The sequence below is a fragment of the Chinchilla lanigera genome, unplaced genomic scaffold (genome assembly GCF_000276665.1).
Source record: "Chinchilla lanigera isolate Chin_1 unplaced genomic scaffold, ChiLan1.0 scaffold00039, whole genome shotgun sequence".
Lineage (NCBI taxonomy): Eukaryota > Metazoa > Chordata > Mammalia > Rodentia > Chinchillidae > Chinchilla > Chinchilla lanigera.
Window position 1 is genome coordinate 7,770,714 of NW_004955440.1, and position 26,426 is coordinate 7,797,139.

The following is a 26,426-nucleotide window of genomic DNA, read 5'->3' on the forward strand; positions in this document are numbered from 1 at the left end:
GAAATGAGAAAAAATATCTTGCTACTGAATCCTTAATAATTACTTTAGAATTTATTCCTGCAGGTAGAGTTCTATTGAGAATGGCTATATATTTATATCCATCTGCCTGACATTAGCTGGTACATAACTAAGTGACATCACATGTATTTTTTCTGTTAGCTGGGAAATAGATCTGATCAATTTTCTGACACCTATCCTAATATGTTTACACATTACAATATTAGTACCCCTGAATATTTCTCATGGCATTCTCATCAGGTGATGTGTGCACTTATGGGGTGCTTTATTTAAAAGAGGAGTATTCTAATTTTTAGTTTAGAAGAGACACTAATCAAGTAACAGGGAGGAATCCTGAAGACAGCTGAATCATGCATTTAAGACAGGATAATTTCAAAAACATTGACTTTGAATGATGATCATCAATTTGAGGAAAGGAAAAATTGTTTTCCTTTTATCTTTGTTCAAAATTACATAGAATGATATTGTATGTACATAAATACTATATTTACCCATATCCACACATATATTGTATATAAATATATTCCATGTGCATCATTTTCTGCACATGTGTATATATCTTCACACAGCCTATTATTCTCTCATTGAGAGGGCAAAGGGGACAGAGTTGGGGGAACAGCATCAAAGACAGAGAGAGACAGGAACAAGAGTGGAGGGTGTTTGTGATGTTTATACCAGACAAGATTTTCTCATTCCATGAATAAAAATGGCTACATGAACTACTCGTGCATTTGGCTGCCTACTTAATTGCTATGAGTTTACCTTGCAAAAAGAAGTCCAACATGACAGTGTAAAACCAGAGCTTATATTCCACTGATTGTAGAAGTCTAAACATTTATTGATATGATGCTCAAAATTTGAAAAGTAAAATACCACTGAGAGAAGTACCACGATAAGGTAACATACCCACATTTGAATATATAAGTAAATTTATCTCATAATCTTACTGCTATTATCAATGTAACAAAAGACTAAAAATTACATTCCATGTACAGTATACAGTCAATACCTATTGACTCAGCAAAAATGTGTCTAATAAGGAATCCTTTCCATATTTTATTATCTGTTCAGAGATCAATTACATACTAGATGATCTTTACCTTTGTGGAGACTGGGCAGAAGATTCAAATCCATTGATTAGTTTACCTTAGTGAAAACATAATCAATTCTACTGAATACATTTTCTCAGTAAAACAGAAATTATGTTTTATAGCATAAAAGTCCCTAAAGGGATTTAGTAACCAGAGCTAAGTCTCCATTTTAGTGTTTCCTTAATTTTAAAAAAGAAAGATTGCCTTAGCAAGGTGGCACATAACTGTAGTCCCACCACTCAAAAAGGCAGAGGCAGTAGGATCACAAGTTCAACATTAGGTTGGGCAATTTAGTGACAGTGAGACTTTTAAAAATGAGACATTCTAAAAAGGGGATGGTGATGTAGCTCAGTGAATAAGTGCTGAGTTCAATCCAGATAACTGGAAAGAGATGATAGTCTCTCTAAAGCACAGCATTACAGCTTTACAAAACTGCACGCTAATGGTATCTTCCAGAACACCAGATATATCCATCTATCCCAGTGATACATTGCTGTATTCATGGACAATTCATATGCTCTTCTAGATATCTTTAGAATGCTTATGTGGAAAGCAAGTATAAATTTATAATTTCTTCTGATTGAGGAATTATATGGGAAGGTTAGTAGAAATTATTTGCTGGGCATTATATCATGTAAATTTTACTTTTATACAACAGATAGTTATTTAATTCTCACAAAAGTTTTTTGAAGCTGATTTATTTTTTCTAATACCTTTATCTCTTTCTCTCTTATATTTCCTCTCCCTAGATCCACTTAGATATGTCAAAGTTTCCTCCGTCTCCTCTTTGTTTTATTCATTCATTTATTTGTATTTTAGGTTTATCACGTAAGAGAAACCATGTGACGTTTACCTTTCTGTGTCTGACTTATTTGCTTAGCATGATGGTCTCAAGTTCTATTCATTTTCAGTTTACAAAGGACATGACTTCCTTTTTCTTTGTGGCTTAATAATATCATTGACTATGTACACCACATTTTTGTATCCATTGGTCTGTGACCAGCATCTAGGCTATTTCCAGAGGTCAGCTATGGTGAACTGCACAGATATGAATATTCATGTATTACTTTAGTGTGATAGATTTAACTCTTTCAGGAATATACCCAGGAAAAGTGAAGACTTGGACAAATGGAAATTCTATTTTTGTTGCTTTGAGTAAATGTTATACTTATATCCAGAGAAGCTGTACTAGTTTATTTCCTCCAAGAATGTAGAAAACTTCCCTCTTTCCATACTGCCTTGGCAACATTTGTTAGGTTTTGTGTTCCTGGTGAGAACAAAACTGACTGGGCTGAAATGGGATCTCAGTTGTTTTAACTTGGATTTCCCTAATAGTTAAAGACCCTGGACACTTTTAAATGTATTTATTGGTTATTTTTACTTCTGCTGTAAAGTGATACATGGAAAGCCATTTTTTCCAGCACCATTTATTAAAGAGTCTATCTTTCTTCCAGTGAACAAGTTTGGCCCCTTTGTCAAAGATAATATGGTTGAGTGTGTTTGGAGTTGCATCTGCATCTTCTATTCTGTTCCAAAGATACTCGTGCCTGTTTTTTTTTTTTTTTTCCTAGTACCATGCTGATTTTATCATAGTAGCTTTGTAGTATAATTTCAAGTCAGGGATTGTGATGCTCCCTGACCTGCCTTTGTTGCCTAGAGTTGCTTTTGTTATTGTAGTTTTCTTTTGGTTTTCAATGAATTTTAAGAATGTTTTCTCTAGTTCTGTGAGGTATGCTAATGGTATTTGCATCACAATTGCATCAAATCTGTAGAACAATTTTGGGATTATGACCATTTTCACGGTGTTGCTTCTTCCTATCCATGAACAAGGGATATCTTTCCATTTTCTGATATCTTTGATCTTTTTCAGAGTACTGTAATTTTCAATGTAAAGATCTTTTATTTCCTTTGTTAGATTGATTCCTAAGTATTTAATTTTGGGGGATGTTATTGTAAAGGGTATGATTTCCCTAATTTTTCTCTCTGTGAGTTTGTTGCTTTACACTGCTGTATTTGGTTATTAAATCTAGAAGCCTTTTCATGGAGTTTTTGGGGTCTTCTAAGTAGAGTATCATGTCATGTACAAAGAATGATAATTTAACTTCTTCCTTTCCTATACTTACCCCTTTATTTCTTTCTCTTGTCTAATTGCTCTGACTAATGTTTCCAGAACCATACTGAATATGGGTGAACATCCTTTCCTTATTCCTGATTTTAGAGTGAAAGCTTTCAATTTTGACCATTTAGTATGATGTTAGCTATTGGTTTGTCATAGATGTATATATATATTTTAATGTAATGGAGTTCTAGTCAGCCATAAAGAAGGATAAACCTCAGACTCTTATATGTAAATTGATGCAGCTCGAGACATACACATACATGAAATAAATCAGACCCACAAGTATAAACATTATAATCTCACTAGTGTGAGAAACTGAAAGAGGAAATAGGATCCAAAATAGATATTGTGAGTTGAGATGAAACTGTCCAAAGGAAAGAGAAACTGTGATGGAAGAGGGGAGAAAGGAAGGAAGGGAAAAGGAAAAAAAAAAAAAATAGTCTATATACAAGTAAAGACAGTTATAAAGCTAATTTCTCTGAGTTCACTGAAAAGAAAGGATTATGCTAATACTATTTGTACCATATTTCATATCTCTATTTTATACTCTGAGTAGCTACTTTGAAGATAACAATGCAATTATTAGTTATGTTACTCTCCTATTATCTTGTTTTGAAATTCTGTTTTTTTTTTTCATTTTAAAATAAAACAAAAAAATAAAAGTAGTATTCACCTTATTTGCCCATATTTTGATTGGATTGTTTTATGGCCTATTTTGTTTTTTACTTTGTCTTGGATTATTTTTTATCTCTTTGTACATTTTAAATATTAGTTTTCCACTAGAAGCACAGCTGGGAAAAACTTTTTCCCACTTTGCAGGTTGTCTTTTCCCTCTGTTGCTTATTTTCTTTATTGTGGAGAAGCTTTTACAATTTGATGTGATCCTATGTGTTGCTTCTTGATGTTCTTTTCTGTGCTGCTGGAATTTCGTTCAGGAAGTCTTTTCCTGAGTCATTTCAAGTGTTTCCCTGATAGAAACCACTACAAAGCAGCTCTGAGCAGGATTTACTATTAACCAATTGGCTTTCCACGTTTACTTGTGAGTTTGTTCAAGGCCTATACCCTTTGTCTAATGCCCCTGACTGAGGCTGGAGTTAAGGAAACCTGGCTCCAACCTCAATTAACTAGATAAAGACTGTAGCTGCAGGCAACTCACTCCTAGGTGGAGACCTTCTTGGAGATAACATAGTTCTCCTAAATTAACATAATGTCTTACTTGGAGAAGCCCTTGAGTGGATTTCCAGACTAGATTTCCTTCTCAGATTCCTGCCTTTTTTCAGTATTCCCCTCCTTTGATTTGATAACTAAATAAATACAGGCTGCCCAGAGAAGATCTCTGTCTTAACCCCCAAAGAACCTCAAGTTCTATTAGAGGGTTTTGATCCTTCTGGAGCCCTAAAATCATACCACTTGCCTTTTTTATATAGCCCTTGCCATACACTCATTTGGGAGATTGAGGGCCTGATCAGTCCACAGTAACTAAGGGATATTATTAACATGTTATTTTTCCCCTGTTATTTTCCAGTAGTTTCAAAATCTTGGCTTTTATATCCAGGCCTTTGATCAACTTTGATCTGATTTTAGTACAGGGTGAAAGATAGAGATTTAGTTTCAGTCTTCTGCAAACGGATATCCAGTTTTCCATGCACCATTTGCTTACAGAAATTTTATGAAGAATATACTCTTATTTTCATTAATCTTTCATAATGAGTACAAAATTTGAGTGAGAAAGCATATTAGGACCGAGATTTATGTCCAAGTCCATTTTACAGTATGACAGGATATTTTTCTGTCCTGTGTGTTATATTTAATTAACTGTGTTATATTTATTTAATTAACCTGTGTTATATTTAGTATAATGTGTGTTATATTTAATTGATCTAGTAATTAATATAGCAAAAAGTTTAAAGAATATGAAGATTTTAGAAAAGTTATAAACTGTGTCAAAGTGAACTCAGCTATAACAATTTTAATGTACCAGAAAAAAAATCCTAAAGCTCCTGAATGAGAAAATTTGCATATATAGATAGATAATTAGATAGCTATCAGTCCACAATAGCCAGATAGATAAAGATATAGATTGGTACTTATATCTATTGTTCATTGATACTATGTACATTGATACTATATGTATGTATATCTTTACAATCAATGTCAGATAACTTCCTGTTAACAAAATATGCATCAGAAAATTAAGAATTTAATTAATTCACCCTAAATTTCTTAGAATGTATGCTTACAAAATTTCTATAAAGTTATCTCCATAAAAAGTGACTCCATACTAGTGACTATTTAGAACCCCCAAAAAGTCTGGCACATATTTCACTAAATTATTTTCTTAGTCTTTAAAGCATGAATCACTCTAATTGTACCTGTGTAATAAATATTAATAAAACATAAGAACATTATCTAATTTTAACAGGACATAAATATTGTGATAGATTGTTACATGTTGAAAGAATCCAAAATACTTATATTCTACAGAAAAATTCTAATTCTATGGGAACTAATCAGATGAATATATTTATATTTTAAATAGCATTTTCTTTATGTGATACCTTTTTGTCAATATTTCAATTCTTTCTAAACTAAGAAAGTTTTTGTCATTGCTCTGAGTATCCTTTAAAAACAGATTTATGAAATTCTAGATAATTTAAGACCATTCTTCAGTGAAAATGACATGAAAAAGATAAAAGTTGGAGAGAATCAGAACTTTATTCGAATAGAATCCTCAGGGTTATTTAATTAGGCTATTTCGAGCAATAAGAAATATATTTTTATAGTAACAAAATCTCAGGTTTGAATGACTTTAGCATAAGCTGGACACCTATTATAACAATATATCAGCAATACTGTAAAAAATAAAACCTGTCATAATTACTGTGAAGTATTACATGTAAAACTTTACTTGGTTTTTAATACCTTGTTGTTTTCGTGGATCATAAATCTGAAGCCCGAACAGGGGTGGTCTTTCATGCCTCAGTAATGTCACCTCATTCATTATCAGATCCAGTTGAAAAATGGAACCATTCATATAATCGGTCCAGAACACATAGTTTCCATGGTGTGACAAGCCAAAAGGATGGTTCAACTCTTTGCCACTATAAACAACCTGTAAAATATAAGCACATTCTGAAAAATTAGAAGTGTTCTTTAGACACATAACTAAATATTTTGAGGAAATGATGTTCAAACATGCATAGCAGATAATGATCTAACATTTTAACTCATTTTTAATATTTTAACATTTTCCTCCAGCAGATTTGAAAAATTCATTGCACAGTGTAGGCACATTTTCCTGTTTTTATAGCATTCTATTAGAATGAATATGTACATTGCATCCAATTAAATCATCTTGTGAATGGCACTATACGTATGGTCAAAATTATACATATTAAAATGGTTTTGACTAGATTTCATCCATTCCGTTATCACACTATCATATCCTTAGTTAGAAACTGACCTGAATAGTTAGTATCATTCTGTATAGTAATGTTGCCCACCAAATGGGGAAGGGAAAGAATGGAATGAGAATAAAAAAGATCCCTTTAAATTTACCAGGCTAATGAAAATTGAGGAACTCTAGGATGTGACAAGAAAGAGACATATCATTTTAATTCTGAAGAGAGAAATGCTTACTCCTAGTACATAGGGTAAGGCTTACTAACAAATTTTCAAATCTGTTTCTCAATATATTAAATCAGATTCCAGTTATATTTTGTAGTGGTCTAAATGTAGCAATCATATAATAAATATCCACGTCCTCCATCACATGTAGGATTGGAGAAGATGAATAAACAGAACGTCAAAACTGACACTATTTTTTCAGCTTCCATCATTCACAGACATATTTTATACAATATGAGAAAGCATTTTTACTCAAATTGTTCAAAAATTAAGTTATGCACATAATTTAGGGTTCCCAAATTCAAGTTTTGCTCTTTTTCCTAAATGCTTCCTATCAATTATCAGATTTTAAGTAATTGGGACAATTTCTCAATTTATTTTTTCTCACATTAATGTAAACTAAAATCTTCTGGCCAAGAAAATGTTATATGTACAGCACCATCTTGAAAGGAATAATAAACATATATGTTTACATTTACATGTAACATGTACACATATGACATTTACATTTGTTAAGTATATGGCATTAGGTTAAATGCCAACCAGGTTTTCTTATGTGGGAGAAAATATATACAGCACTAATGTTTTATCAACTATACCTTTGTCTTACTGACAGTGGCATCAACTTGAATTTTACCCCCAAAATGCAAACATCATTTCACAATAACTCTTGCAAGAGACAAGAGGTAGCCGATATCTATTCATACCAATAGGCTTGAAGTTCAGTTCATTCCCACTGTGTATTTCAATTGCAATGTCATAAAGTTTTTATTCAAATAGATGCAATGTAATTATTTTCCATAATGCATACATTAAATTTTATCTGCAAATATTGAAATATTGAATACAGTTGGGTGGTTTGGTCATAGAAAATTCATTAATATTGCAGAAAAATTGCATTTTAAAACAGCTCTGATATCCTGCAAGCTTCTTTTAAAAATCCCACAAATCCTGGCATACCACGGCGAGCTGGACCTGGTCTCCCGGAGGCAAGTGCCAGCTGCACTACCGAGCGCTTAGCCTTCTTTAGCCACCCCACAGAGCCCATTGGCGGCTACCTCAGAGGGGTAAAATAGACTTGAAAGTATTTTTAACACAACACAACAAGGCTCTGTGAAAGAAGAAACCTGTGGGCTCAAAACAGCGGCATCTGTCTTTTACCTTCCTGTGCGTGCCATTCAAAAACACTTTCTCGATGTGATCATAATAGGCATCACACCAGTACAGTGTGCTGGTGTGGAAGTCCAGAGTTAAACCGTTCGGCCAAAGCATCTTCGAAGTCACAAAAATCTGCCGATTGAAGCCATCCATCCAAGCCTTCTCGATCCTTCCCACACTGGCATCTACTTCATCTTCCTCCCAGTCTGTCCAGTACATCCAACTAAGACATCAAAAACAAGAGTGCCTGAACGTTACTTCAACCAACCACCATAGAGACACACACTCTCTCTAAATGCTTATCTGTCTAGGGAAGGGGCGCTGTGAACTTCTAAGAGAAGTAAAGATCAACTCTACTTAGTTCATTTTGACTCCTTATGGAAAATACTATCAAGTTTATTGGTCATGGACTGAACAGACAATAAGGGACAAATACCTATTTTCTTTGGTGCTACGATCAAGTGTGGTAAATGTTTTTTTTTTTTTTTTGCAACATTACTATTTTTTAAATCTTATGCACTTCACAAAGTAGACAGTGTAACTATACAATCAATTAAAGGACAAACTAACTGACATGAGAATCCATGCCAGAGTTAATGATCTATTTGGACTTTATTTAATCTTACATGAATTATTTTTAAACCGAGCACTTGGATCACTTTTGTTCTGAAGAACACAGTTGTTCTGGGATTGTTTGGTCAGGTCCAACTTGTCTTCCTAATGCAAATCATCTGTGCTTTGTTGCTGCTTATTATTATTACCCCAAGCCCACAAAACATGATTTAGCTGCAAAAAAGTTTAATAACAGCAAGTTGACTGACCTTGAGATTTTCAGCTTTAATTTCTATCTCAAACAAAGGGATCTGCTTTATAAACAAATCTTTTGTGTAACAGTTGGACAGAGGCCCTTGAGCTAATGTTCCAGCTCCCTCAAGAATAAGGTTAAAACCCACCACATGTTTTGTTTGTGGGCCATGTGAAAGTTCTTGAGTTATTAATTAAATGGAGGTTTGAATTCAATCACTTTGAACAGAACTTTATAAAGCCTGAAAGCTTTTGTAAATTGGCTGACCCTAGAAATACCCTTAGCAGAGTTCCTGCCTCCCACATTTGGTGAAACCTCATGAATTTCTGAGGTAGTTTGGATAAAATCTGTATGTATGACTAAGAATTTGCCTTCTAAACAGGCAGATTCATGAAAACAAAACATTTACAGTATGTCATTCGGTGTTTTACACCAATTACATTGCTTTTAAACTCTATTAACAGTTTACAGCTATGTTAATAAGACTTTCAGACCTGACAGAGTATACTGAGATGATTTTATTTTATGAATCCTAGAAGTAAACATGGAAATATGACCATTTTCCTTGCTGCATTTCCTTACTAGGGTTTTATTTTGGGGACAACCTAGGAACTAGGAGGAGAGACTTTCCAGTTGTGCTTTTTTATATTAAGTATTACTACTTGATTTCATTTTTATAAATTAACTATAAAAAAAGAAATAAGTTCTTTTTCATTTCTATTGATATTTTCATCAAATCATTGTATGTACCCTTAGCAGAGCTTTATTTTTGTTGTCAATTTATAACTTATTGAAACTGCTGTAATCTTTCCCTGAAGTTTTTCCTTTGGCCAGAGCAACACTCATTTTTTTGAGTTTTCTCACCTGAACCCCATATTCATATGTGCACACATGTGCTCACACTTACACACATGTACAGGAAACTCTGGATTCCTTAAACACACTGTATATTGTTTTATTGTCTTAAAAATTGTTCTTAAAACGATGTATTACCTGTGATCATTTTTATTTGAACAAAATATGTTATTTTCTACAAATAAGTGATGCCAACCTTCTAACAAGCAGATACACATACGTGATCATCCCTCATTTAATCATCTGCTTAAAAGTTAGCCGATGGTGTTGTACATGCCTGCAATCCCATTACCCTAGCATGTAAGGGAGAAGGACTACAAATTCAAGCTCAACCTGAACAATTTAGCAACTTAGCAAAACCTTGTATCAAAAATATAAAAGAAGTGGGATTGTAGCTCAGTCTGAAGACCATGGGTTTAATTCCCAATATCACACATACCAAGAGTTACGTTATGACAGCTTTAAAGTCAATACTAAAGATGATAATCTTTAAACACAAATATTCAGGATGTAATATAAAACTTTTTATGTGGGACTTTGAGTATTCATGAAATAATTATGTTAATCTGGCTTTCTGGTACTATACTAAAAAAAATCCTACCCCATTTTCAAAGCCTCATTAAATACAATTCCTTGATGAAATTTGTCCTCAATTTCTGATGAGGTCTGGGGATAAGAGTCAAAAGATTCTTTCTTTTTTTGCAGCATGCTTTAGTATGCTTGATAGTATTCATTACATCTGTGCCTTGAATGATATTATATATCTGATGATTCCAATTAAAATTATACTGATTAAAGGAAGGAATTACTCCATGTTCTTAACTGTACCCTGAAATACCAAACTTTCTTTTGCTGAGATTAATCATCTAAGTGAAACTGTATTACTGGGTGGTCAATCTTGGAAATATTTAAATGTTTAACAGCTTCACTGTTAGAGAAATAATGTAAATTTGCTTCCCTTTGAAAAACCCTATTTGGTTCTGACCCATTAGCTGCTTTCAGGAGAGGTGTGATATTACTAAGTGACATTACGATCCAGAGATACTATTTGGAAGGAAGCATTCACTCAGGTTGGGACATATTTCACGTAGATGATATTTTTAGAAGTCAGAACTGGAGACATAGGCTTCTCTCTTACTGATATGAATTGTGGAATATAAAATTGTTGGAAAGGATTAAGTTTATTTGTAGTTAGCAGTTTGAGGAACAGTGCTGTGATAATCTTTAGCTTTACCTGCATTTCAGCAATTGTGGAGATGGACCTATGCTCTTCTTTGAATGTCTCTTGCTTTACTCACCATTTTTTATTCAAATTACAAACATGATGGTCCACACGGAACAGCTAAAGGGCACCCTTCTTCATATCTGCTGTGCTCCTCATGCAGTTGTCTTATTGGCCTCAGTTGTTTTCCTAAACATGAATTTTGTTTTTATCTTTGTTTTTTGTTTTAGAGACAGGGTCTTTCTGTGTAGTTTAAACTGGCCTTGAACTCACTATGTAGTCCAGGATGTCCTTGAACTCAAGTCAATCCTTCTGTCTCAGCCTCCAGGACAGCTGGGATTACAAGCGTGTGTCACCATGCTCAGCTTTAAACGTGAATTTTAAAACATGACCTTTATCCTCAGAATATTTCACATAACTTATCACCTAAATAAATCGAAACATCTTCTTATAATATTGAAAATTTCACCATATTGAAGGTTTCATCTATAAAGTTTCTTCATATGCCCTGTCCTCCGTATTTCACAACACTCTTTTTTAGAGTTAACTATTTTTGTGTATGTATGATGCCCACAATATTATGATTTCCTTGAGTATAATTATAGTCTTGGTTCTATGTATTATTGATCTATGGCTGTGATGGCAAACCTTTTGGAACTTTCTTTTTTTTTTTGTTTTTTTTTTTTTGGTTTTTCTCCGGTACCAGGAACCGAACTCACGACCTTGCACTTGCCAGGCAGGCGCTTTTGCCGCTGAGCTAAATCCCCAGCCCCTCTTTTGGAACTTTCATAGACATCAGCCTGCTGCGGCATACCCGCCACGTAGATTCTCCACCCCTGGATGGTAACTACTCATATTTTAAGAAAGAAAGAAATTATAGAAAATCAGTGATTCTCTATTTTGTATTGCTAAGAACAGATGATTGTGTTAGAGTAAAAACAATGTAAATACAGGAAGCTTTCCTTGAAAATATTTCACTTATAGGTGTATTAACACTGTTTTGAATGGAGTTTTCCAAAATAAAGCTTCTTTTCCTCCTTTTTCTTATTATATTTGTTTCCAAAAATTACTTGAACAATTTAACATGGTTTAATTCCTACTTTCAATTTTTCTTATCTATTTTCTACAGATAAGTAAAATTAGCCTTTTAAAAGCACAAATTTGATTGTATAATCTCTCTGTGTCATCTATGCATAGAAGAGACAACACAAAGTTCTCATTATGCAAGCAGGGCCTTGATCTCTCTCGCAATTTAATTTTCAGTCACCTTTCCCGAGCTGCCTACATCTCAGCCCTCCTGTCTTCACTGCGGTTCCCCCACCAGCCAAGGTTCTCCCCATTTAAGATCTTAACATGCACCGCTTCTTTCTGAAAAACTCTTGGTCCCACTGTCCATAGATGGTTCTTTCTCCATAACTGACTCAACTTAAACAACGCCTCCTCTGATAAGCTTCCTCCGGGAACATTTAAGTAAGTTTCCATCCATTTGTCTCCATCACATCAACCTGCTTGCTGTCCTTCTGCTTGATTGGTTAATATTTATTTAACTCCTCCCTACACCTTACTTTTCAGTTGTCACGGGAGAGTTAAATCTGTGCTCATTTGGTTAAGCATTATATACCTCGGGCAGAGCTCTGGAGATAACATTCTTATCAAGGAAATATGTGTGGCTTCTTACTGCTGGTCAGGTTGGTGCATAAGAGCAGCATTAATCTGAAAAGTTGTGTCTACCGTAAGAAGCATAAGTCATTCTTTGTAGCACCAAAGCAAATACAGGCTTAGTAAGTAAACAAACGTACAGGGATACAGACATTGCCTTAATTTTATATCGATCAGAATTATCTCCAAACAGAATGAATAATGAAGAGATTGCTGGTTTCAAATACAAGTTGGATGCCCATTAGGTTGATGCAAATGGAATTCTTGAATTTTAATATGACAGGTAGAATTATGTCCTTCTACATAATAAGGTTCTATGATACTCTATAATAATAATATTCTATATTTATGCCATTTCCTTGAGGGCATCACAAAGCCTTTAACTCTATAAGAAAACATTTTTCTCTAAAGGAATACTGAAAAGGAAGAGTCTATTTTAATACATATTTGAAACACTACTTTGAGTAGATTTGGATGGTATAGAATAAATTTTTTTTTTTTAAACTAAGATTGGTTTGAGTTAAAGGTCAAATATATAGCTTGGTCTAAGTCCAGGAGTAAACAGATAATTATAGACTCTGCACATATAATCACTGAAATTACTTTCTTGTAAATATATTCTATTAAAACACATAGGATAACTTCATCCAGTGCCTAGGAAGAAGTACCCTGGTTTTATTTGAACTTATTCCCAAATCTAGGAGCCCATTCAATGATTCAAGTTTATGAAGGATTTACATGCTGCCTACTCACTAAATAATTTTGGACACAAGCATTAATGTGTAAAGAATATCTATTTAGTCATTAAAACAATAGCATATAAGTATTGGAGAAAAAAATGTACAAGGTACACACACATAAACTTTAAATGTAACATATGCAAAATACTCATTTAATTTTGAAATTCTGCTATGAAATTCCCATTTATTTCATATTGCCATCAGTATATTTTTGTATTAAAACTCAAAGGAAAATTGTTACCAAGAATTGTACAACACATCTTACCCTAAACAAGTAGCATGTATCATAAGCGGATGTCGTTGTATGGAAACCATTTGTGGCTAAAATCATGATTAGCATTGTAAATTTATAAAAAGCAGTAAAGTTTCTAAGAATAAAGTTTTGGAAACATTCTGCTTAAATATCCACACAAACTACTAGCAACTGAATGGCATTTGGAGATGAGTCATCATTTTTCCTTTACAAAAAACAGGGCAAGGGAACAGTGATCAATTCAAAGGGTTATCATGGAGATTACTGAGAGGAACAGAGTAATTCATTTAACCAAATGCCTGGTCTCTAGCTCATATACAAACACTTCTACCTACTTTTTAATATAAGGAGTTTCAGTGACTTTTTAAAAATTTGATTGATGAATTCCCTGATTGAATTTATTTTATTTTATTTTATTTTGTTTTTTGGTTTTTCTCTGGTACTGGGAATCGAACTCATGACTTTGCACTTGCCAGGCATGTCCTCTGCCGCTGAGCTAAATCCCCAGCCCCTCCTGATTGAATTTATTGTTTGTCTTGGTGTCATACTGTCTAAAGCACAAATTATAGTATTTGTTAAAATAAGTCAAGTAACATATCCTTACAGTACAAACAATTCATTTTAGTTCAATCTATTCTGACATTTTTATTCAATATATCATCTAACAGAGGCATTAAATAACTTCCTAATCAGACCATTCATGTTTGAATTCATCCGTAAATATAAATTTAAATAACATTTACCACTACTAAATATGTAAGCACATTTATTATCATTTTCCTTACGTGAAACCGATGTGGTATTACATACCCATTAACTGGATCCACCACAATCCCTCTAGGGTGGGACATTTCTCCCTCTAAAAGAGTCTTCCTACTCTGAGAAGCTTTTTCCAACCTGGCCACATTAATGGTTTTTCGATGGCCGTCATTTGTCCAGTAAAGGTTATTTCCAATCCAGTCTACTGCAATACCTTCTACGTTATCTAAATCTGTAAAACAGAACAAATAAGAAATAAACCAAGTGTATAAGTATAGCAAAATTAGTGTCCACTGCTGATATTTCACTTAATAAACAACTTAATTTTAAAAATTATGGATTGCCATATATGCATTTTTATGGTTTGATTTTTGCAACTATCACTATGCATCAAATATTTTTCAACTTTATTTTCAACACCTTCTTACATGAATGGTGGACTTTCTTGTCTTCACATGCATTTCTTTCACATTCACAAATTTTACAAATTAATCATGGTATTTTAACTGAACATGACTATATCATTATTGTAACAGCAATCTGAAGAGAAACAGGAAAATGCAACTGATGTGGGGAAAGGGGCAATATAAGTGAGATATGCAGCAATACAGGCTGCTTGGAAGAAAATGCTAATACTATGACAGCAGATCCAGGCTGTAATATGTAATCTGAATAATCATAATAAAAAGAATGACCTTTTCGTGCAAGATGAACAGACACAAGAGGAACACACATTGAAAGCTTGGAAGAGGCTTTCATCATACACCTGCATGAACCATGAATCTCAAATGACTGTGACTCTTATGTATATTTTAGAGTTATTTAAAAAGGAGCCTATTACAGTCTTCTAGAAAATACAGATAATGATAAATCAAAGCATATGTATAGACATTCAATCTTGTGAGTTTGTTTGATTCTAATCTTTAATTTTACAAAAGTGGAAATTCCAAAACTTCAAAGTGAAGGCATCTGTCTATAATATATTTAATCAAGGAGCAGTACATATCCAGTTCATATGACCCTCCAACTGTAGAAATCTTCAAAACTACACTGTTCTCATGACGAGTTTTTACAGAGCCTGTCCTCCCTTTTTGTCATTTTATAAATCATATCAGAAACTGCCAGCATCAAACAGACAATTTTATACAACTATTTTATGAATAGAATTACTTGAAACTCTTTGTTATGATTCAGAACCAAGAAGGTACAGAGATGGACAAAGTATCAGAAAGTACGATGTCAGAGGCAGAGAGCTGTGTATTCATGCATTACTGAGAAATCTACCTAGGTTTCCTCTTATGAAGGTGTAAGAAATATTTGCTATTATCAAGTCCTCTAATTATATCTGTTAGGGCTCTAGAGAAAAAGAAAAAAAAATTGTGACCCTTTCTGCTAATCAACACGTGCCCTGAAGCAGGATGACCGCCAAAAAGTGCGATTTGCTCTAACTGAAAATCCCATTACCGCGAATCAGATATGTTCTCAATTTCACTAAGCTATCTGCTTCATTACCATCCAATATGAGACATTTTCACAGGTTAATTGTGCCTATAGTTAGAAAAGTTTAATTTTGCCTTTACTTTATTGGCATTTAATTTTACTGAGCACTTTCCTCTTCTGGCGTAATAGAAGGACAGTAGCTATTTACTCTTTTCTGTGTTTCACGGTCTATAGCTGTTTTTTTTTTTTTTTTTATTGCTCCTCGGCCTTGTGGATAAGATCAAGTCTATAGCTGATTTTTATCTTCTTAGTTGGTTTTCAAAAACTGTATTACATTTGAAATCTATTCTAGCACAGAAAGTGGATAGCCTTCTTATCTTTAAAACTTCTTTTGACATATTATTTGAGACTTCATTATTTCCTATAAAAAAAGTTGCAGGGCCAGGGATATAGCTCAGCAGCTCAAAGCCTGCCTGGCAAGTGCGAGGTCCTGAATTAGATACCCAGTACCCACACACACAAAAGTTGTGATACTGTTCTGGATGGAAATTTTACTTTTACCTTTTGGGTAAACAACTCATTCATGCCAATCTTTAATTTTTCCATTGTAAAATGAAGATAATAGCCTCTATCCCCACAATGATAACCAGAAATAAATTAGTTACTGTATGTAAAACCACTTAGAATATTGTAGCTCTAATTCAGAGAACTTTTTATTAGCTTATCCAGGTTTTTAAAATTATATGTTCTGACTCTTTTCCTTATGGATGCTGTTAGATAGGAAGATAGCGTATCTTTTTAAAAGTTTACTCAATCTTTACTTGCATGTTTTCCTAGTGGTTAAAGTCAACTAGAAATAATATATGCAGAATCATTCACTAATAACTAAAAAATATAGAATGGAATTTTAAGGAAGCAGAATTTCAAAGTAATTTGGCCCCAGTTGGTTTGTTTTGCTTTACAAAATTGAAATGCTTGAACAGTTCAATTAAGTAGTGAGTGGGATCACAATTCTTTGAACAGCATTGCCGCTTGCTATATATCTTACAAATGGAAAGAATCATTATGTCTTTTCCCTCCTTAATTTCTTTATCTGTTAAATAAATATGGCAATAACATATAACTCACATTTTTTGTTTTATGAAAAAATGAAACAAAATTTCATAACAAAATGGTAAGAGAATAACAATAGTGCATACACCATATATCCTTATCTCCGAAGTAGTTGCTCAGAATATGAGGCACAGACAAAAAGATTCTCTCTTACAAAGAAGAAACAGACAATAGCACAATATTTCCAGTAGTACAAATGAAACAAATTAGCATTGACATTAAAATATTTTTGAAACAACCGAATAGGCAATTTGGGAAATTATTTGAACTTCTCTCAATTTCCCATTTGTCTAGCTTCTATTTCATTCCTTATTGAATACATAGATACATACATGTATAGGAAGAGAGAGAGTTTCATAGGTTTTTTGAGGATTAAGTGTATAAATATATATGATCTTCATAAAATAATTACAGATATATAGTAAATTTTATATAAATATTATTATTACTAAGAATATCTTTATTTTTATAGTCTTCCTTTAGCTAGTTATATAGTCTATTAAGATACTAATGAAACAACCTACAGTGTTCTGCTGCTTTTTGTTTGTGTTTTGTTTTTTGGTGTAGCATAACAGGGCTGAATATAGAGTTTAAAACTTAAAAAAATAAAAGAATCTCTATGCAAATTGGGAATCTTTTTTATCTATATTTAATCCAATATTTTTCTCACTGAAAAAACTTTGAGAAACCTCTTACTCAACAAATACACATTGATAAGGAAATCAGTCTGCTTCCACATGAGTTGGTCTCTGCTTTCAAACACTAAGATACATAGAGAATGTTTATCTTACATACATTCCATATTTTATTTAAGGGGGCCTGGGTTTGGGTCTGTCTCAGATTGATTGATAAGAATTTAGGAACAAAACTGTCTTGATGGGGAAATAGGAGGATTTGTGGAATTCAAAGAACAAGTTTAAGTTACCATGGAGATTCTAGTCATTGGCTCAAGGGTACACAGGACATTTCAGGAGTGAAAAACTGTGTTTGTAAAGAAAACTTCAGTAGACTGGATTGCTTGGTAAAATTTGACTAGCATTCAAGCAGGCTACAGTAAGAAATCCATATTCATTACTATGTTATTACAATTATTACAAAACTAATAGTAAGCAAAGATCTTAATTGCTCTATAAATCTGATTGAAATATCCCCTAGTTTTCAAAAATACACATTTTCTTATGAATAGGCAAGAACTTGAAATATGTTTATACCTCTTAGGGAAAAAAGTTTAGTTGATAATGATTCTTTTCAATTTTTTTTTAATTAAGAATATAGTTTGGGGATAGAGGCATAACTCAGTTGTAGAGTTCTTTTTTTGTTTGTTTATTTGTTTTTTTTTTTTTTTCCAGTACCGGCAATCGAACTCATGACCTTGCACTTGCCACGCAGGCGCTATGCTGCTAAGCTAAATCCCCAGCCCCAGAGTTCTTAATAGTATGTGTGAAACTAGAGTTTTGAAGCCTAAATCACAAAAACATTAACAACAAAGATACTATGTCCATATTTTTCACAGGAAGTAAAGAAATTGGACATTTATCCACAAACTTCACATCAAAAACAGACTTTTCATCTATTGTATGTACATTCAAAATTCATGCATTAATTTTAATCAAAATTAAAATTTTTATAGTTTTTCTTGTGAGAATTGCTGTAGTGATTTCAGAATACCTGTTTAAAAGCTGTTATAGAAACATGATGCCTAAATTTTTCAACTTTATCTGGGTAATCTATCCTGAGCATGGACATTATCTTCCTGAATTGGAGCAAAAGTGTTTACAAGTGCAAAAAGTATTAAGTAACATGGTACGTAGCTACATTTACACCATGCACGTGGCCACACCTGCATGTCTAGACCTCCCTGCCGTGCTTTACTGAGCCTCTGGTCTGCACATGGATAACTCTCCAGTCTCCTACTCTTTCAGTTCAGTTAGTGTGAAATCCCTTTTGTGCATTTCACTATGGCCTCAGGCATCACAGCTCACTACGTAACTGCAGCAAATGACGTTGCTTTAATTAATACCATGACAGTAAACTTGACGCAGAGCTTGTCGGCTCATGGAGTTGAAGAATCTTGACTCCAGATTAAAGTTTTCTTATAATCTCTCCCTAATGGGCAGCTGAAGCTGATGGTCTCATCCTCATTTTCATTTCAGGACTGTCTTCAGTAATTAGATCAGGAATGGTAAATATCCGAGCAGCCCTCAATGAGAAAGCACTAGCCTGCCGTTCATGCAAAGAGACAGATATCTGGAGTGCAAAAAAGGGTTTCATTTTCTAGATAAAACAAACCATATTAAAAATGATTATTTTCTGTTGTTATCAAAAGCATGTTGTCACTTCCAAGGGGCAGGTGAACGCTGATCTTCTCTCTATGGGGTTCAGATATTTTATCTTTGATACAACGAGCATAAGTAAGCATACAGAGGCATGTTGTGCATCACAGTTACCAATGTAGTAATCCAAAGTGAGAATTAAAATGAAAGGTGTCAAGAATAATAAAGAACTGAGACTTTACCCTGTTTTCAAGCTAACAAGCTTGTCTGTTTGTATTTCGTGAATGCTAACTGAAGACACAAATGTTATATGTAGCATACAAAGAACTTTCAGACTCAAGGCACAAGTGAGAGTCATCAGCAGAATGGTGTCAGCTGTCTTTCTGGGAGCAACTGGGAAAAGAAAGGTGAATACTGATGCCTTAATAGTGAGTGCCTTCCAGGAGGAGAATCGTGAGTGTAGGAATCCTAGATCTAGTGCCATGGGCAGAAAACAGAGCTAGTGTGTGCACTGGAGAAAGAATCTGTATCCTGAAACTCTTCTGCACAAACATCCTTGAAAAGCTGCTTCAGAACAAAATGCAATGAAGCCTCTGCCATGATTTGAATATTAGTTGAATAATCTCCCCAAAGATTCATGTGTCAGAACGTAATCCCACTGTGATGTTTTAAAGGATGGAAATGATAGTTTTTAAACACTGAAAAGTATATGATGAAGGGCCAAGTAGCTTTCTACTTAAGAAAGGTCCTAGAGATATACAATGGCTGTGTAGTTTATTCTACTCTATTCCCCTAAAAACTTTTGGATAATATAACGTGAATATGAACAAAGTTAATTCCATCAACACAATTTCCTTAGCTTATTCTTCCTACTTATGAAGAAAGAACAGAACTAATTGCCTTGCCAGGTGTGGTGGCACACATTTGAAATCCCAGTACTTTGGAGGCCAAGGCAGGAGGATTGCTGCAAGTTTGAGGACAGCTTGGGATACAAAGTGAGTTCAAGGCTAACCTTAACTACATAGTGAGACCCTGTCTCAAAAAGTAAGTATGTAAGTAAGTAAATAAATAAATAAATAAATAATTACACAAGAACCAATTGCGCCACCTTCTTAGACACAAAATATCATGGATATTTTTGGATATTCCATTCAGTCTTACAAAGTAGATTACAATTTATAAAAATAAAACACTTTGTACCCTAGAATGTCAATAGCAATTCAATCAATCTCTTTGATATTAGATGAAAAGGTAGCTGTATTACTAGTGTAACTTGAAAATTTAATTTCATAGAAAGTGACTATTTTGTTAGCTGTATTTTTAAATGTTTCATGTTTTCATACTTGGTAATTCAAACATTCAAACAGTTGCATAATTTCATTTGGTAATTTTCATTGAACTTTAATATAAATCAGCTTCCGCAGCACATGATCCACTTCTGTAAAGTAAATTCATCTGTTTCTCTCTCTCTTTTCTTTTCCTCCCTTCTCTCTCCCTCTCTTGCTCTTTCCTCTCCCTCACCATATTTAATTATACCTTATACAATACAGAACATACCCTGTAAAATGCAGTAGCGTCTTGCTTAGTTAATGATACTGATCATTAAATTCCAAGTTGAGCTTAAAAGACTGAGGCTGCAAATCCTCATTATATTTATAATTGCCATGGCAAAGAACAAATGTATCATTTTATGAGTCCATTTTTCTGATATTTATCAATTTAAAACAAAATTTTACTTTTTTTAGAACCTCAGAAATATTCAATGAAAAATGAGTAGAGAAAAACTCATTGGAATAAATGTGGTAAAGGAAGTTAAGTCCTGAACAGTAAATATCTAAGAAAACACTTGTACTCACAACCTCACTGGTCTATCGTGAACACTCGGGTTCATATGAAACTGAAGCCATGAATCAAGAGGAAGTACAGTACTCAAAGTAGCAGAAAACCTGTTATAAATTCAGTATTTTAGGGATAAAATCATAAAAAATAACCTTATAGCCCAACTTCAAAACTTAATAAAAACCCAGAAAATTAAGGTAGGTTAGTTAGCAGGCAACATAATAAGCCTGGATATTTGACTTGCATTCCCATTTTCCAATCATTTTGGGTTCAAGTTTAATATCCAGGATTATAGAAAAAAAAAAAAAAAAAAAACAAGAGTCAAAGAAAAGCAAAATAAGTAGTGTTTTCTTGGAAGAAGAAAACTAGGGTGTGAAAAAAAGTCAGGTGAATATAGAGCAAGATTGTTTCAGTGAAGGATGTTTTAGTCAACTTTTTAGTAGAAAAAGACTAGATTTTGAAAGTCTGCATATATTATACACATGCCTCTACTTTGGTAATCTTTGACCATTTGCTTACTTTAAACTTTAGCAAGTTTCTTAAACATAAGCCTCGGTTTCTTCAAATGCAAGCCTAGATAATAACCACATTGCTCAAATTAATACTAAAGGAGAGAATGAACAGAACAACGCTGAGCACATAATCAAATTCTCAATGAATATGGCAGTCATGACCTAATGAAAATATATTTGATAACCAACAACGGGGAGATTCTGCAAATGTGTATATGAAAAGTAAAATGTTAGAACATGAGGGAAAAAGAGGTACACCAGTTTAGGCTACATCAACCAAAACACCATGAAACTAAGTTCATTGCAGAAAGATTGCTGGAAACTGTATAAAATCCTTACTTAATAATATTGTGTCTTAATTCTGTGTTTGATAATTTAGTCTTGTAACATGTTAGGAAAACTGGATGGGTACAATGGAAATAAATGTTAATGTCCTATAATTTATCCGGTGCAGCACCAGTTCGATTACCATGGTGTTATACTGTGAGGGCTTTGGTTTGTTTGTTGGTTTTTGACTGATTAGCTCCATTATTCCTTTTGGTTTTCCCTGATCTCTTCTTTCTCATATGTTTAGCTGGAGTAGAACTAAGAAGAAGAGCAAAACAAAATTGCCAGGAAAAACATTCTGAGAGAGATAGAAGATCAACCCTCCCCACACACAAAAGTCAAAATTCAAGACAGGGAAATTGAGAGGTAGTACAGCAAAGAACACATCAGAGAGAAGTGCTCCTTTTGAAGAACATAGTTGCAGTAAAGCTGGGGATGACCAAGACTAAGACGTGCATATAGACTGGGAAAATAAGTATGGTAAAACAGAAGAGGAAAGTGAAGAAGTTCTTTTGCAGAAAATGAAAATTACAGACTCTGAAAGTAGGACACTGAAAATCCTTTAAGAAAAGTTAAGTCAAAGTCAACAGAAAAGAACAGAAAACATACAAGCTCTAAAACTGGAGGTAGGTATCAGAATGTCCTGAGAGACCATGGGAAGATTCTAGCATATGTGTGCTTTGAACACTCCAGAAAGCCAAAGAAAAATCAGGACTGGAAAAGAAAAAGTAAATCTATAAAACAGCATATACTGAACATACTTTATATTCAGTTGAAAGTATTTGTATTTTGATGAAATTTGTAGAATTTTATACGACATACTGTTTTTGAAAATTTGAACAACATCTTCATTTGAACATGTTTAAAAACATATATTCAATGGTCTACATGTAAAATTTTGGGGATAGAAAAGTCTCAACACAAAACAAATGTACGTCATGCTTCTATACTGTGAATAAAGGATCAAATGTCATTGAACAAAAGACTGCCAGGCCTGGTGGAGAAAACTGTGTAATGAGAGTGAGCCCTCATTCACACCCTCACGAGGAGTGGTCAGACAGCTTTCTAACTTTCTTAGCCAAACCCAATTCTCGCAATTTTACAGTGAGAACCTAAACAGAAATGAACAAAGTAATTCATCTGAAGAACTATATAGTATATAATTACTGAAGGTAGATATGTCCTTCTGAAAGGAAAACATAATTTGAAGCTATGCAAGAGAAAAATGAGGTATTGATTCAGAGACACTGAGAAAGTGCGCTAAAGCAGAGGTGTTTTGTTTGTATTAGTTAAAAACCATATTACTTTCATGAAAATACAAAAGAAGTTCAAATAACCCACAAAACACACATAACCTTTTATGAGTTTCCTAAAACATCATCAGGGACAATCATTACTGGAACACTTTCAGTGAACACTAAAATAAATTCTCAGATTATCAAATAATAATAGTAACAGTCACTTTTTAATTGTACATATTAGAACAAAAAAGAATCATTCACCATTCATAACTCTCTATCACCAGTTTACTTACTACTGTTAAAGTAATGACAACAAATTAAGTACTGATCTACCAATTAAATAAATAAGAGTTTTATAGTTTATATATGCTGGGCACTAGGACCTAAGGATTTATCACCAAAGACAGCAAAACAAAACAAAAATCTGTGACCAGTGGAAAATTACATTGTTCCACTAAGGCAACAAATAAGTAAAACAAACCCAGAATAAGCATTAGAGAAACAAGAACTAAGGAAAGGATGTGTTAGCTACATGCGTGAGTACATAGTTTTATTTGGTTGGTCAGAAAGGGCTCACTGAGGAGAGGCTATAAGCAAACCACTCAGAAGGTGAAGACGGGTGGCATGAGGACATTTGTTCAGAGAACATCCCACACACAAGGAGCAATCCAAGTGGGACCCTGGCCAGGGTGTTCAACAGAAGACAAAGAGACTATTTCAGAGGGATCACAAGGATATGACAAATTATTCAGCAGAAATACAATTTGCATAGAATGTTCCCCTTAGGAACATAAAAGTACTATATAGAACAATTTTGAGGTGGTTATATGTGAAATTTGCATGAACAGTAGAAATTTTAAACCTTTTCATGACTTTGCTTATGTCTGGCTGTTCAGAGAGACCCTTCCCATGGACCTCAGGTGGCCCTGGATCTGCTTGCTGAGTTTGCGAAAGTGCAAGGTTGCCCTGTATTTTGATGTTGTACGATTTATATCGCTAGTCACATAGAAAACTACGTCAAGGCTACCGCAGCATGACTACTGTGTTTCTTTTTGCGCAGCAGGGGAGAGGGACAAGAGAGTTGCTGTTTGCTCCAGCTCTGGCTGTTAGTTCAGAAACTGCTGATCCCTAAGCCCAGAGGTCTTGAGCTGGAACACGACTCACTGCTTACTCAGCATCCTCTCAAGCACATCACGTCACTCTGTGAGACTTGGCGATGGAACGAGCGCAAGGCTGCTGATACTCATGCTATGTGCTCTGCTTCTTGTCCCTCTGTCTTATTTTCTACTTTCAGTGCTTTTACAGAGATCACAAGGTGACCTTGTCATTCTGTGACAAGGTTTCTGGACTTTGGCATTATTAACACCTAGAATCTGAGAGGTATTTATGGAGGGGCTTGTCCTCTGCATAGATCCACATTGTATACTACCAGGATCTACCCACACTGTCAGTGGGAACTCCCTCTCTGTTTGTAACAACCCAAAACGAATCCTGATATTATTAAGTGTCCTACATAGAATAATGTTATTCCTGCTCAATGAGGCTGCACCTTCCTCTTGAAAGTGAATGATACTTCTCAGACATTTTCAGTCTAGTTTGATTTCTCTGTATACTAATTTTGTTGCTTTTAAGTAAAGTTACGTGTGTGTGTGTGTGTGTGTGTGAGTGGTTCTAAACCAAGAAACTTGAGTGTGATAGGCAAGTGCTCTATGTGTGATTCACTTCCTCATTCTATACTCTTTTGACAAGAATAGAAAGAATATGAAACTAAATTTTTGTAAGTAATTGAATATTAAATATAAATTACTACATTTTTTAAAGTATGCAGTTTCAGAGTGGGAAAAGTTTCTCCAAAGTACTATGTATATAAAATACTTTAAAAAGAAAGGTGAACTGATTACCAGCCATATGACAATATTTCTGACTGTCTTTTTCGCAGAATAATATATTTTCAAGCCCATGACAGGATGCCATTTCTTTTAATCTTGGAAAAGGGGATTTTTTTAAACCAGAAATAATAGCAAGCTCCGCTGTATAATTTAAAAGTCCTTCACTTAAGGCACATTGCAAATACCTTAATAGTAAACCATGGTGTAGTTTCTTTGATTGAAAGCAGGTTCTTTTGTGATTTAAAATAAAGATTTGTGAAAGTTCATTTTAATCACAGGCAAAAACACTGCCTTGGGAGTAGAACATTCAGTTTAAAAGCACACAAACACAGAAATGAAAGCCAGGTGCGGAACGGAAGAATGGAGTATTCCTCACACCCATAACCATGTGCCTTGCAATTAATTACAGTTCTCAGTCTATCAGTGAGGGAAGCACAGGAGGATAGAGAGGGATCCTTCCATGGGCCGATTATTAGTCAACTTCCCATCACTTGGAGAAAACTCCCTGCCACCTGCAAGTTAAAGGAGGACAGGTGTATTTGGGCTCATAGTTTCCCTTCGTCCCCAGTTTGCTTGCCCCAGGGAAGCAACTGCACGGAGGGAAGGCTTTGCTGAGGAAAGCTGATCAGCTCCTGACAACCTGGAAGCAGACACAGAAGGGAGCAGCTGGGGGCACAAATGCACCCTTCTAGCCCACACACCCAGAAACCCTTCTCTTCGCTCTGGGCCCCTCATGTAACAACACATTCAGCTATGAACTCATCAATGACTTAGGCCACTAACGAGTACAATGGCCCCATGATGCAATAAATTTCCAAAGGCCCCACCTTCAACACATGAGATTTTGGGGAACATCTTAGATCAAAGGTATCACATTTTGCCATCCCTTTGGCCACCTGAAGGCTCTCGTTCCTTTCATTATGAAAAATACATTTAGTTTATCTCTAAGAGCTGTCAAAGTTCGCGCAGTCCCAGCTTTGCTGAGAAGTCTCATTCCAATGACTCTTTCTGAATTCAGTGCAAACTCTTAGCTATGTGCCACTGTGAAAACCACAAAGACAGTTGTTTCCAACATACAGGGACACAGGGTACATATTTTCATCAAAAAGGGAGGAAAAAGAGAATAGACAGAAATTAAACCAAAGCATGATCATGACCCAGCAGGGCAAGTATTAATTTCTATAGCTGCATGTCCAGCACCCAGGGCATGCTGTGGTGAGATGTGGATTACTAGTCTTTGGTAGTCCTGCTTTTCTGGTTTTGGTGGTTTCAGCCCAGCTGACCTCTTTGTGGAGCTGGCTCTGCTCACTGCCTGGTTTCTTTTTTCTTTTATTTTTCTTTCCTACAGCAGACTTTCAATGTTCCTGGCAACCCCAGCTCTCCAGGAAGCCCTCTGCAGGTTCAGTTTCAGTTTCAGTACTTTATATATTACCCTCTCAGGGGCGCATTCCCTGGGCTCCTAGTTCTTCCTTTGAAATCTGAGTGA

General features: G+C 34.5%; 1 protein-coding gene across 1 annotated transcript in view; it reads right to left on the bottom strand.

Annotated features, from left to right (window-relative positions):
- Lrp1b (low density lipoprotein receptor-related protein 1B) overlaps positions 1-26,426 on the bottom strand; it is a 1,427,040-nt gene that overhangs the window by 722,187 nt on the left and 678,427 nt on the right. The window contains exons 12-14 of the mRNA XM_013517439.1: positions 14,358-14,538; positions 8,017-8,236; positions 6,151-6,340 (exon numbers count right to left, since the gene is read on the bottom strand). Coding sequence (XP_013372893.1) covers positions 6,151-6,340; positions 8,017-8,236; positions 14,358-14,538 — 591 coding nt within the window. The remainder of the gene's footprint in view (positions 1-6,150; positions 6,341-8,016; positions 8,237-14,357; positions 14,539-26,426) is intronic.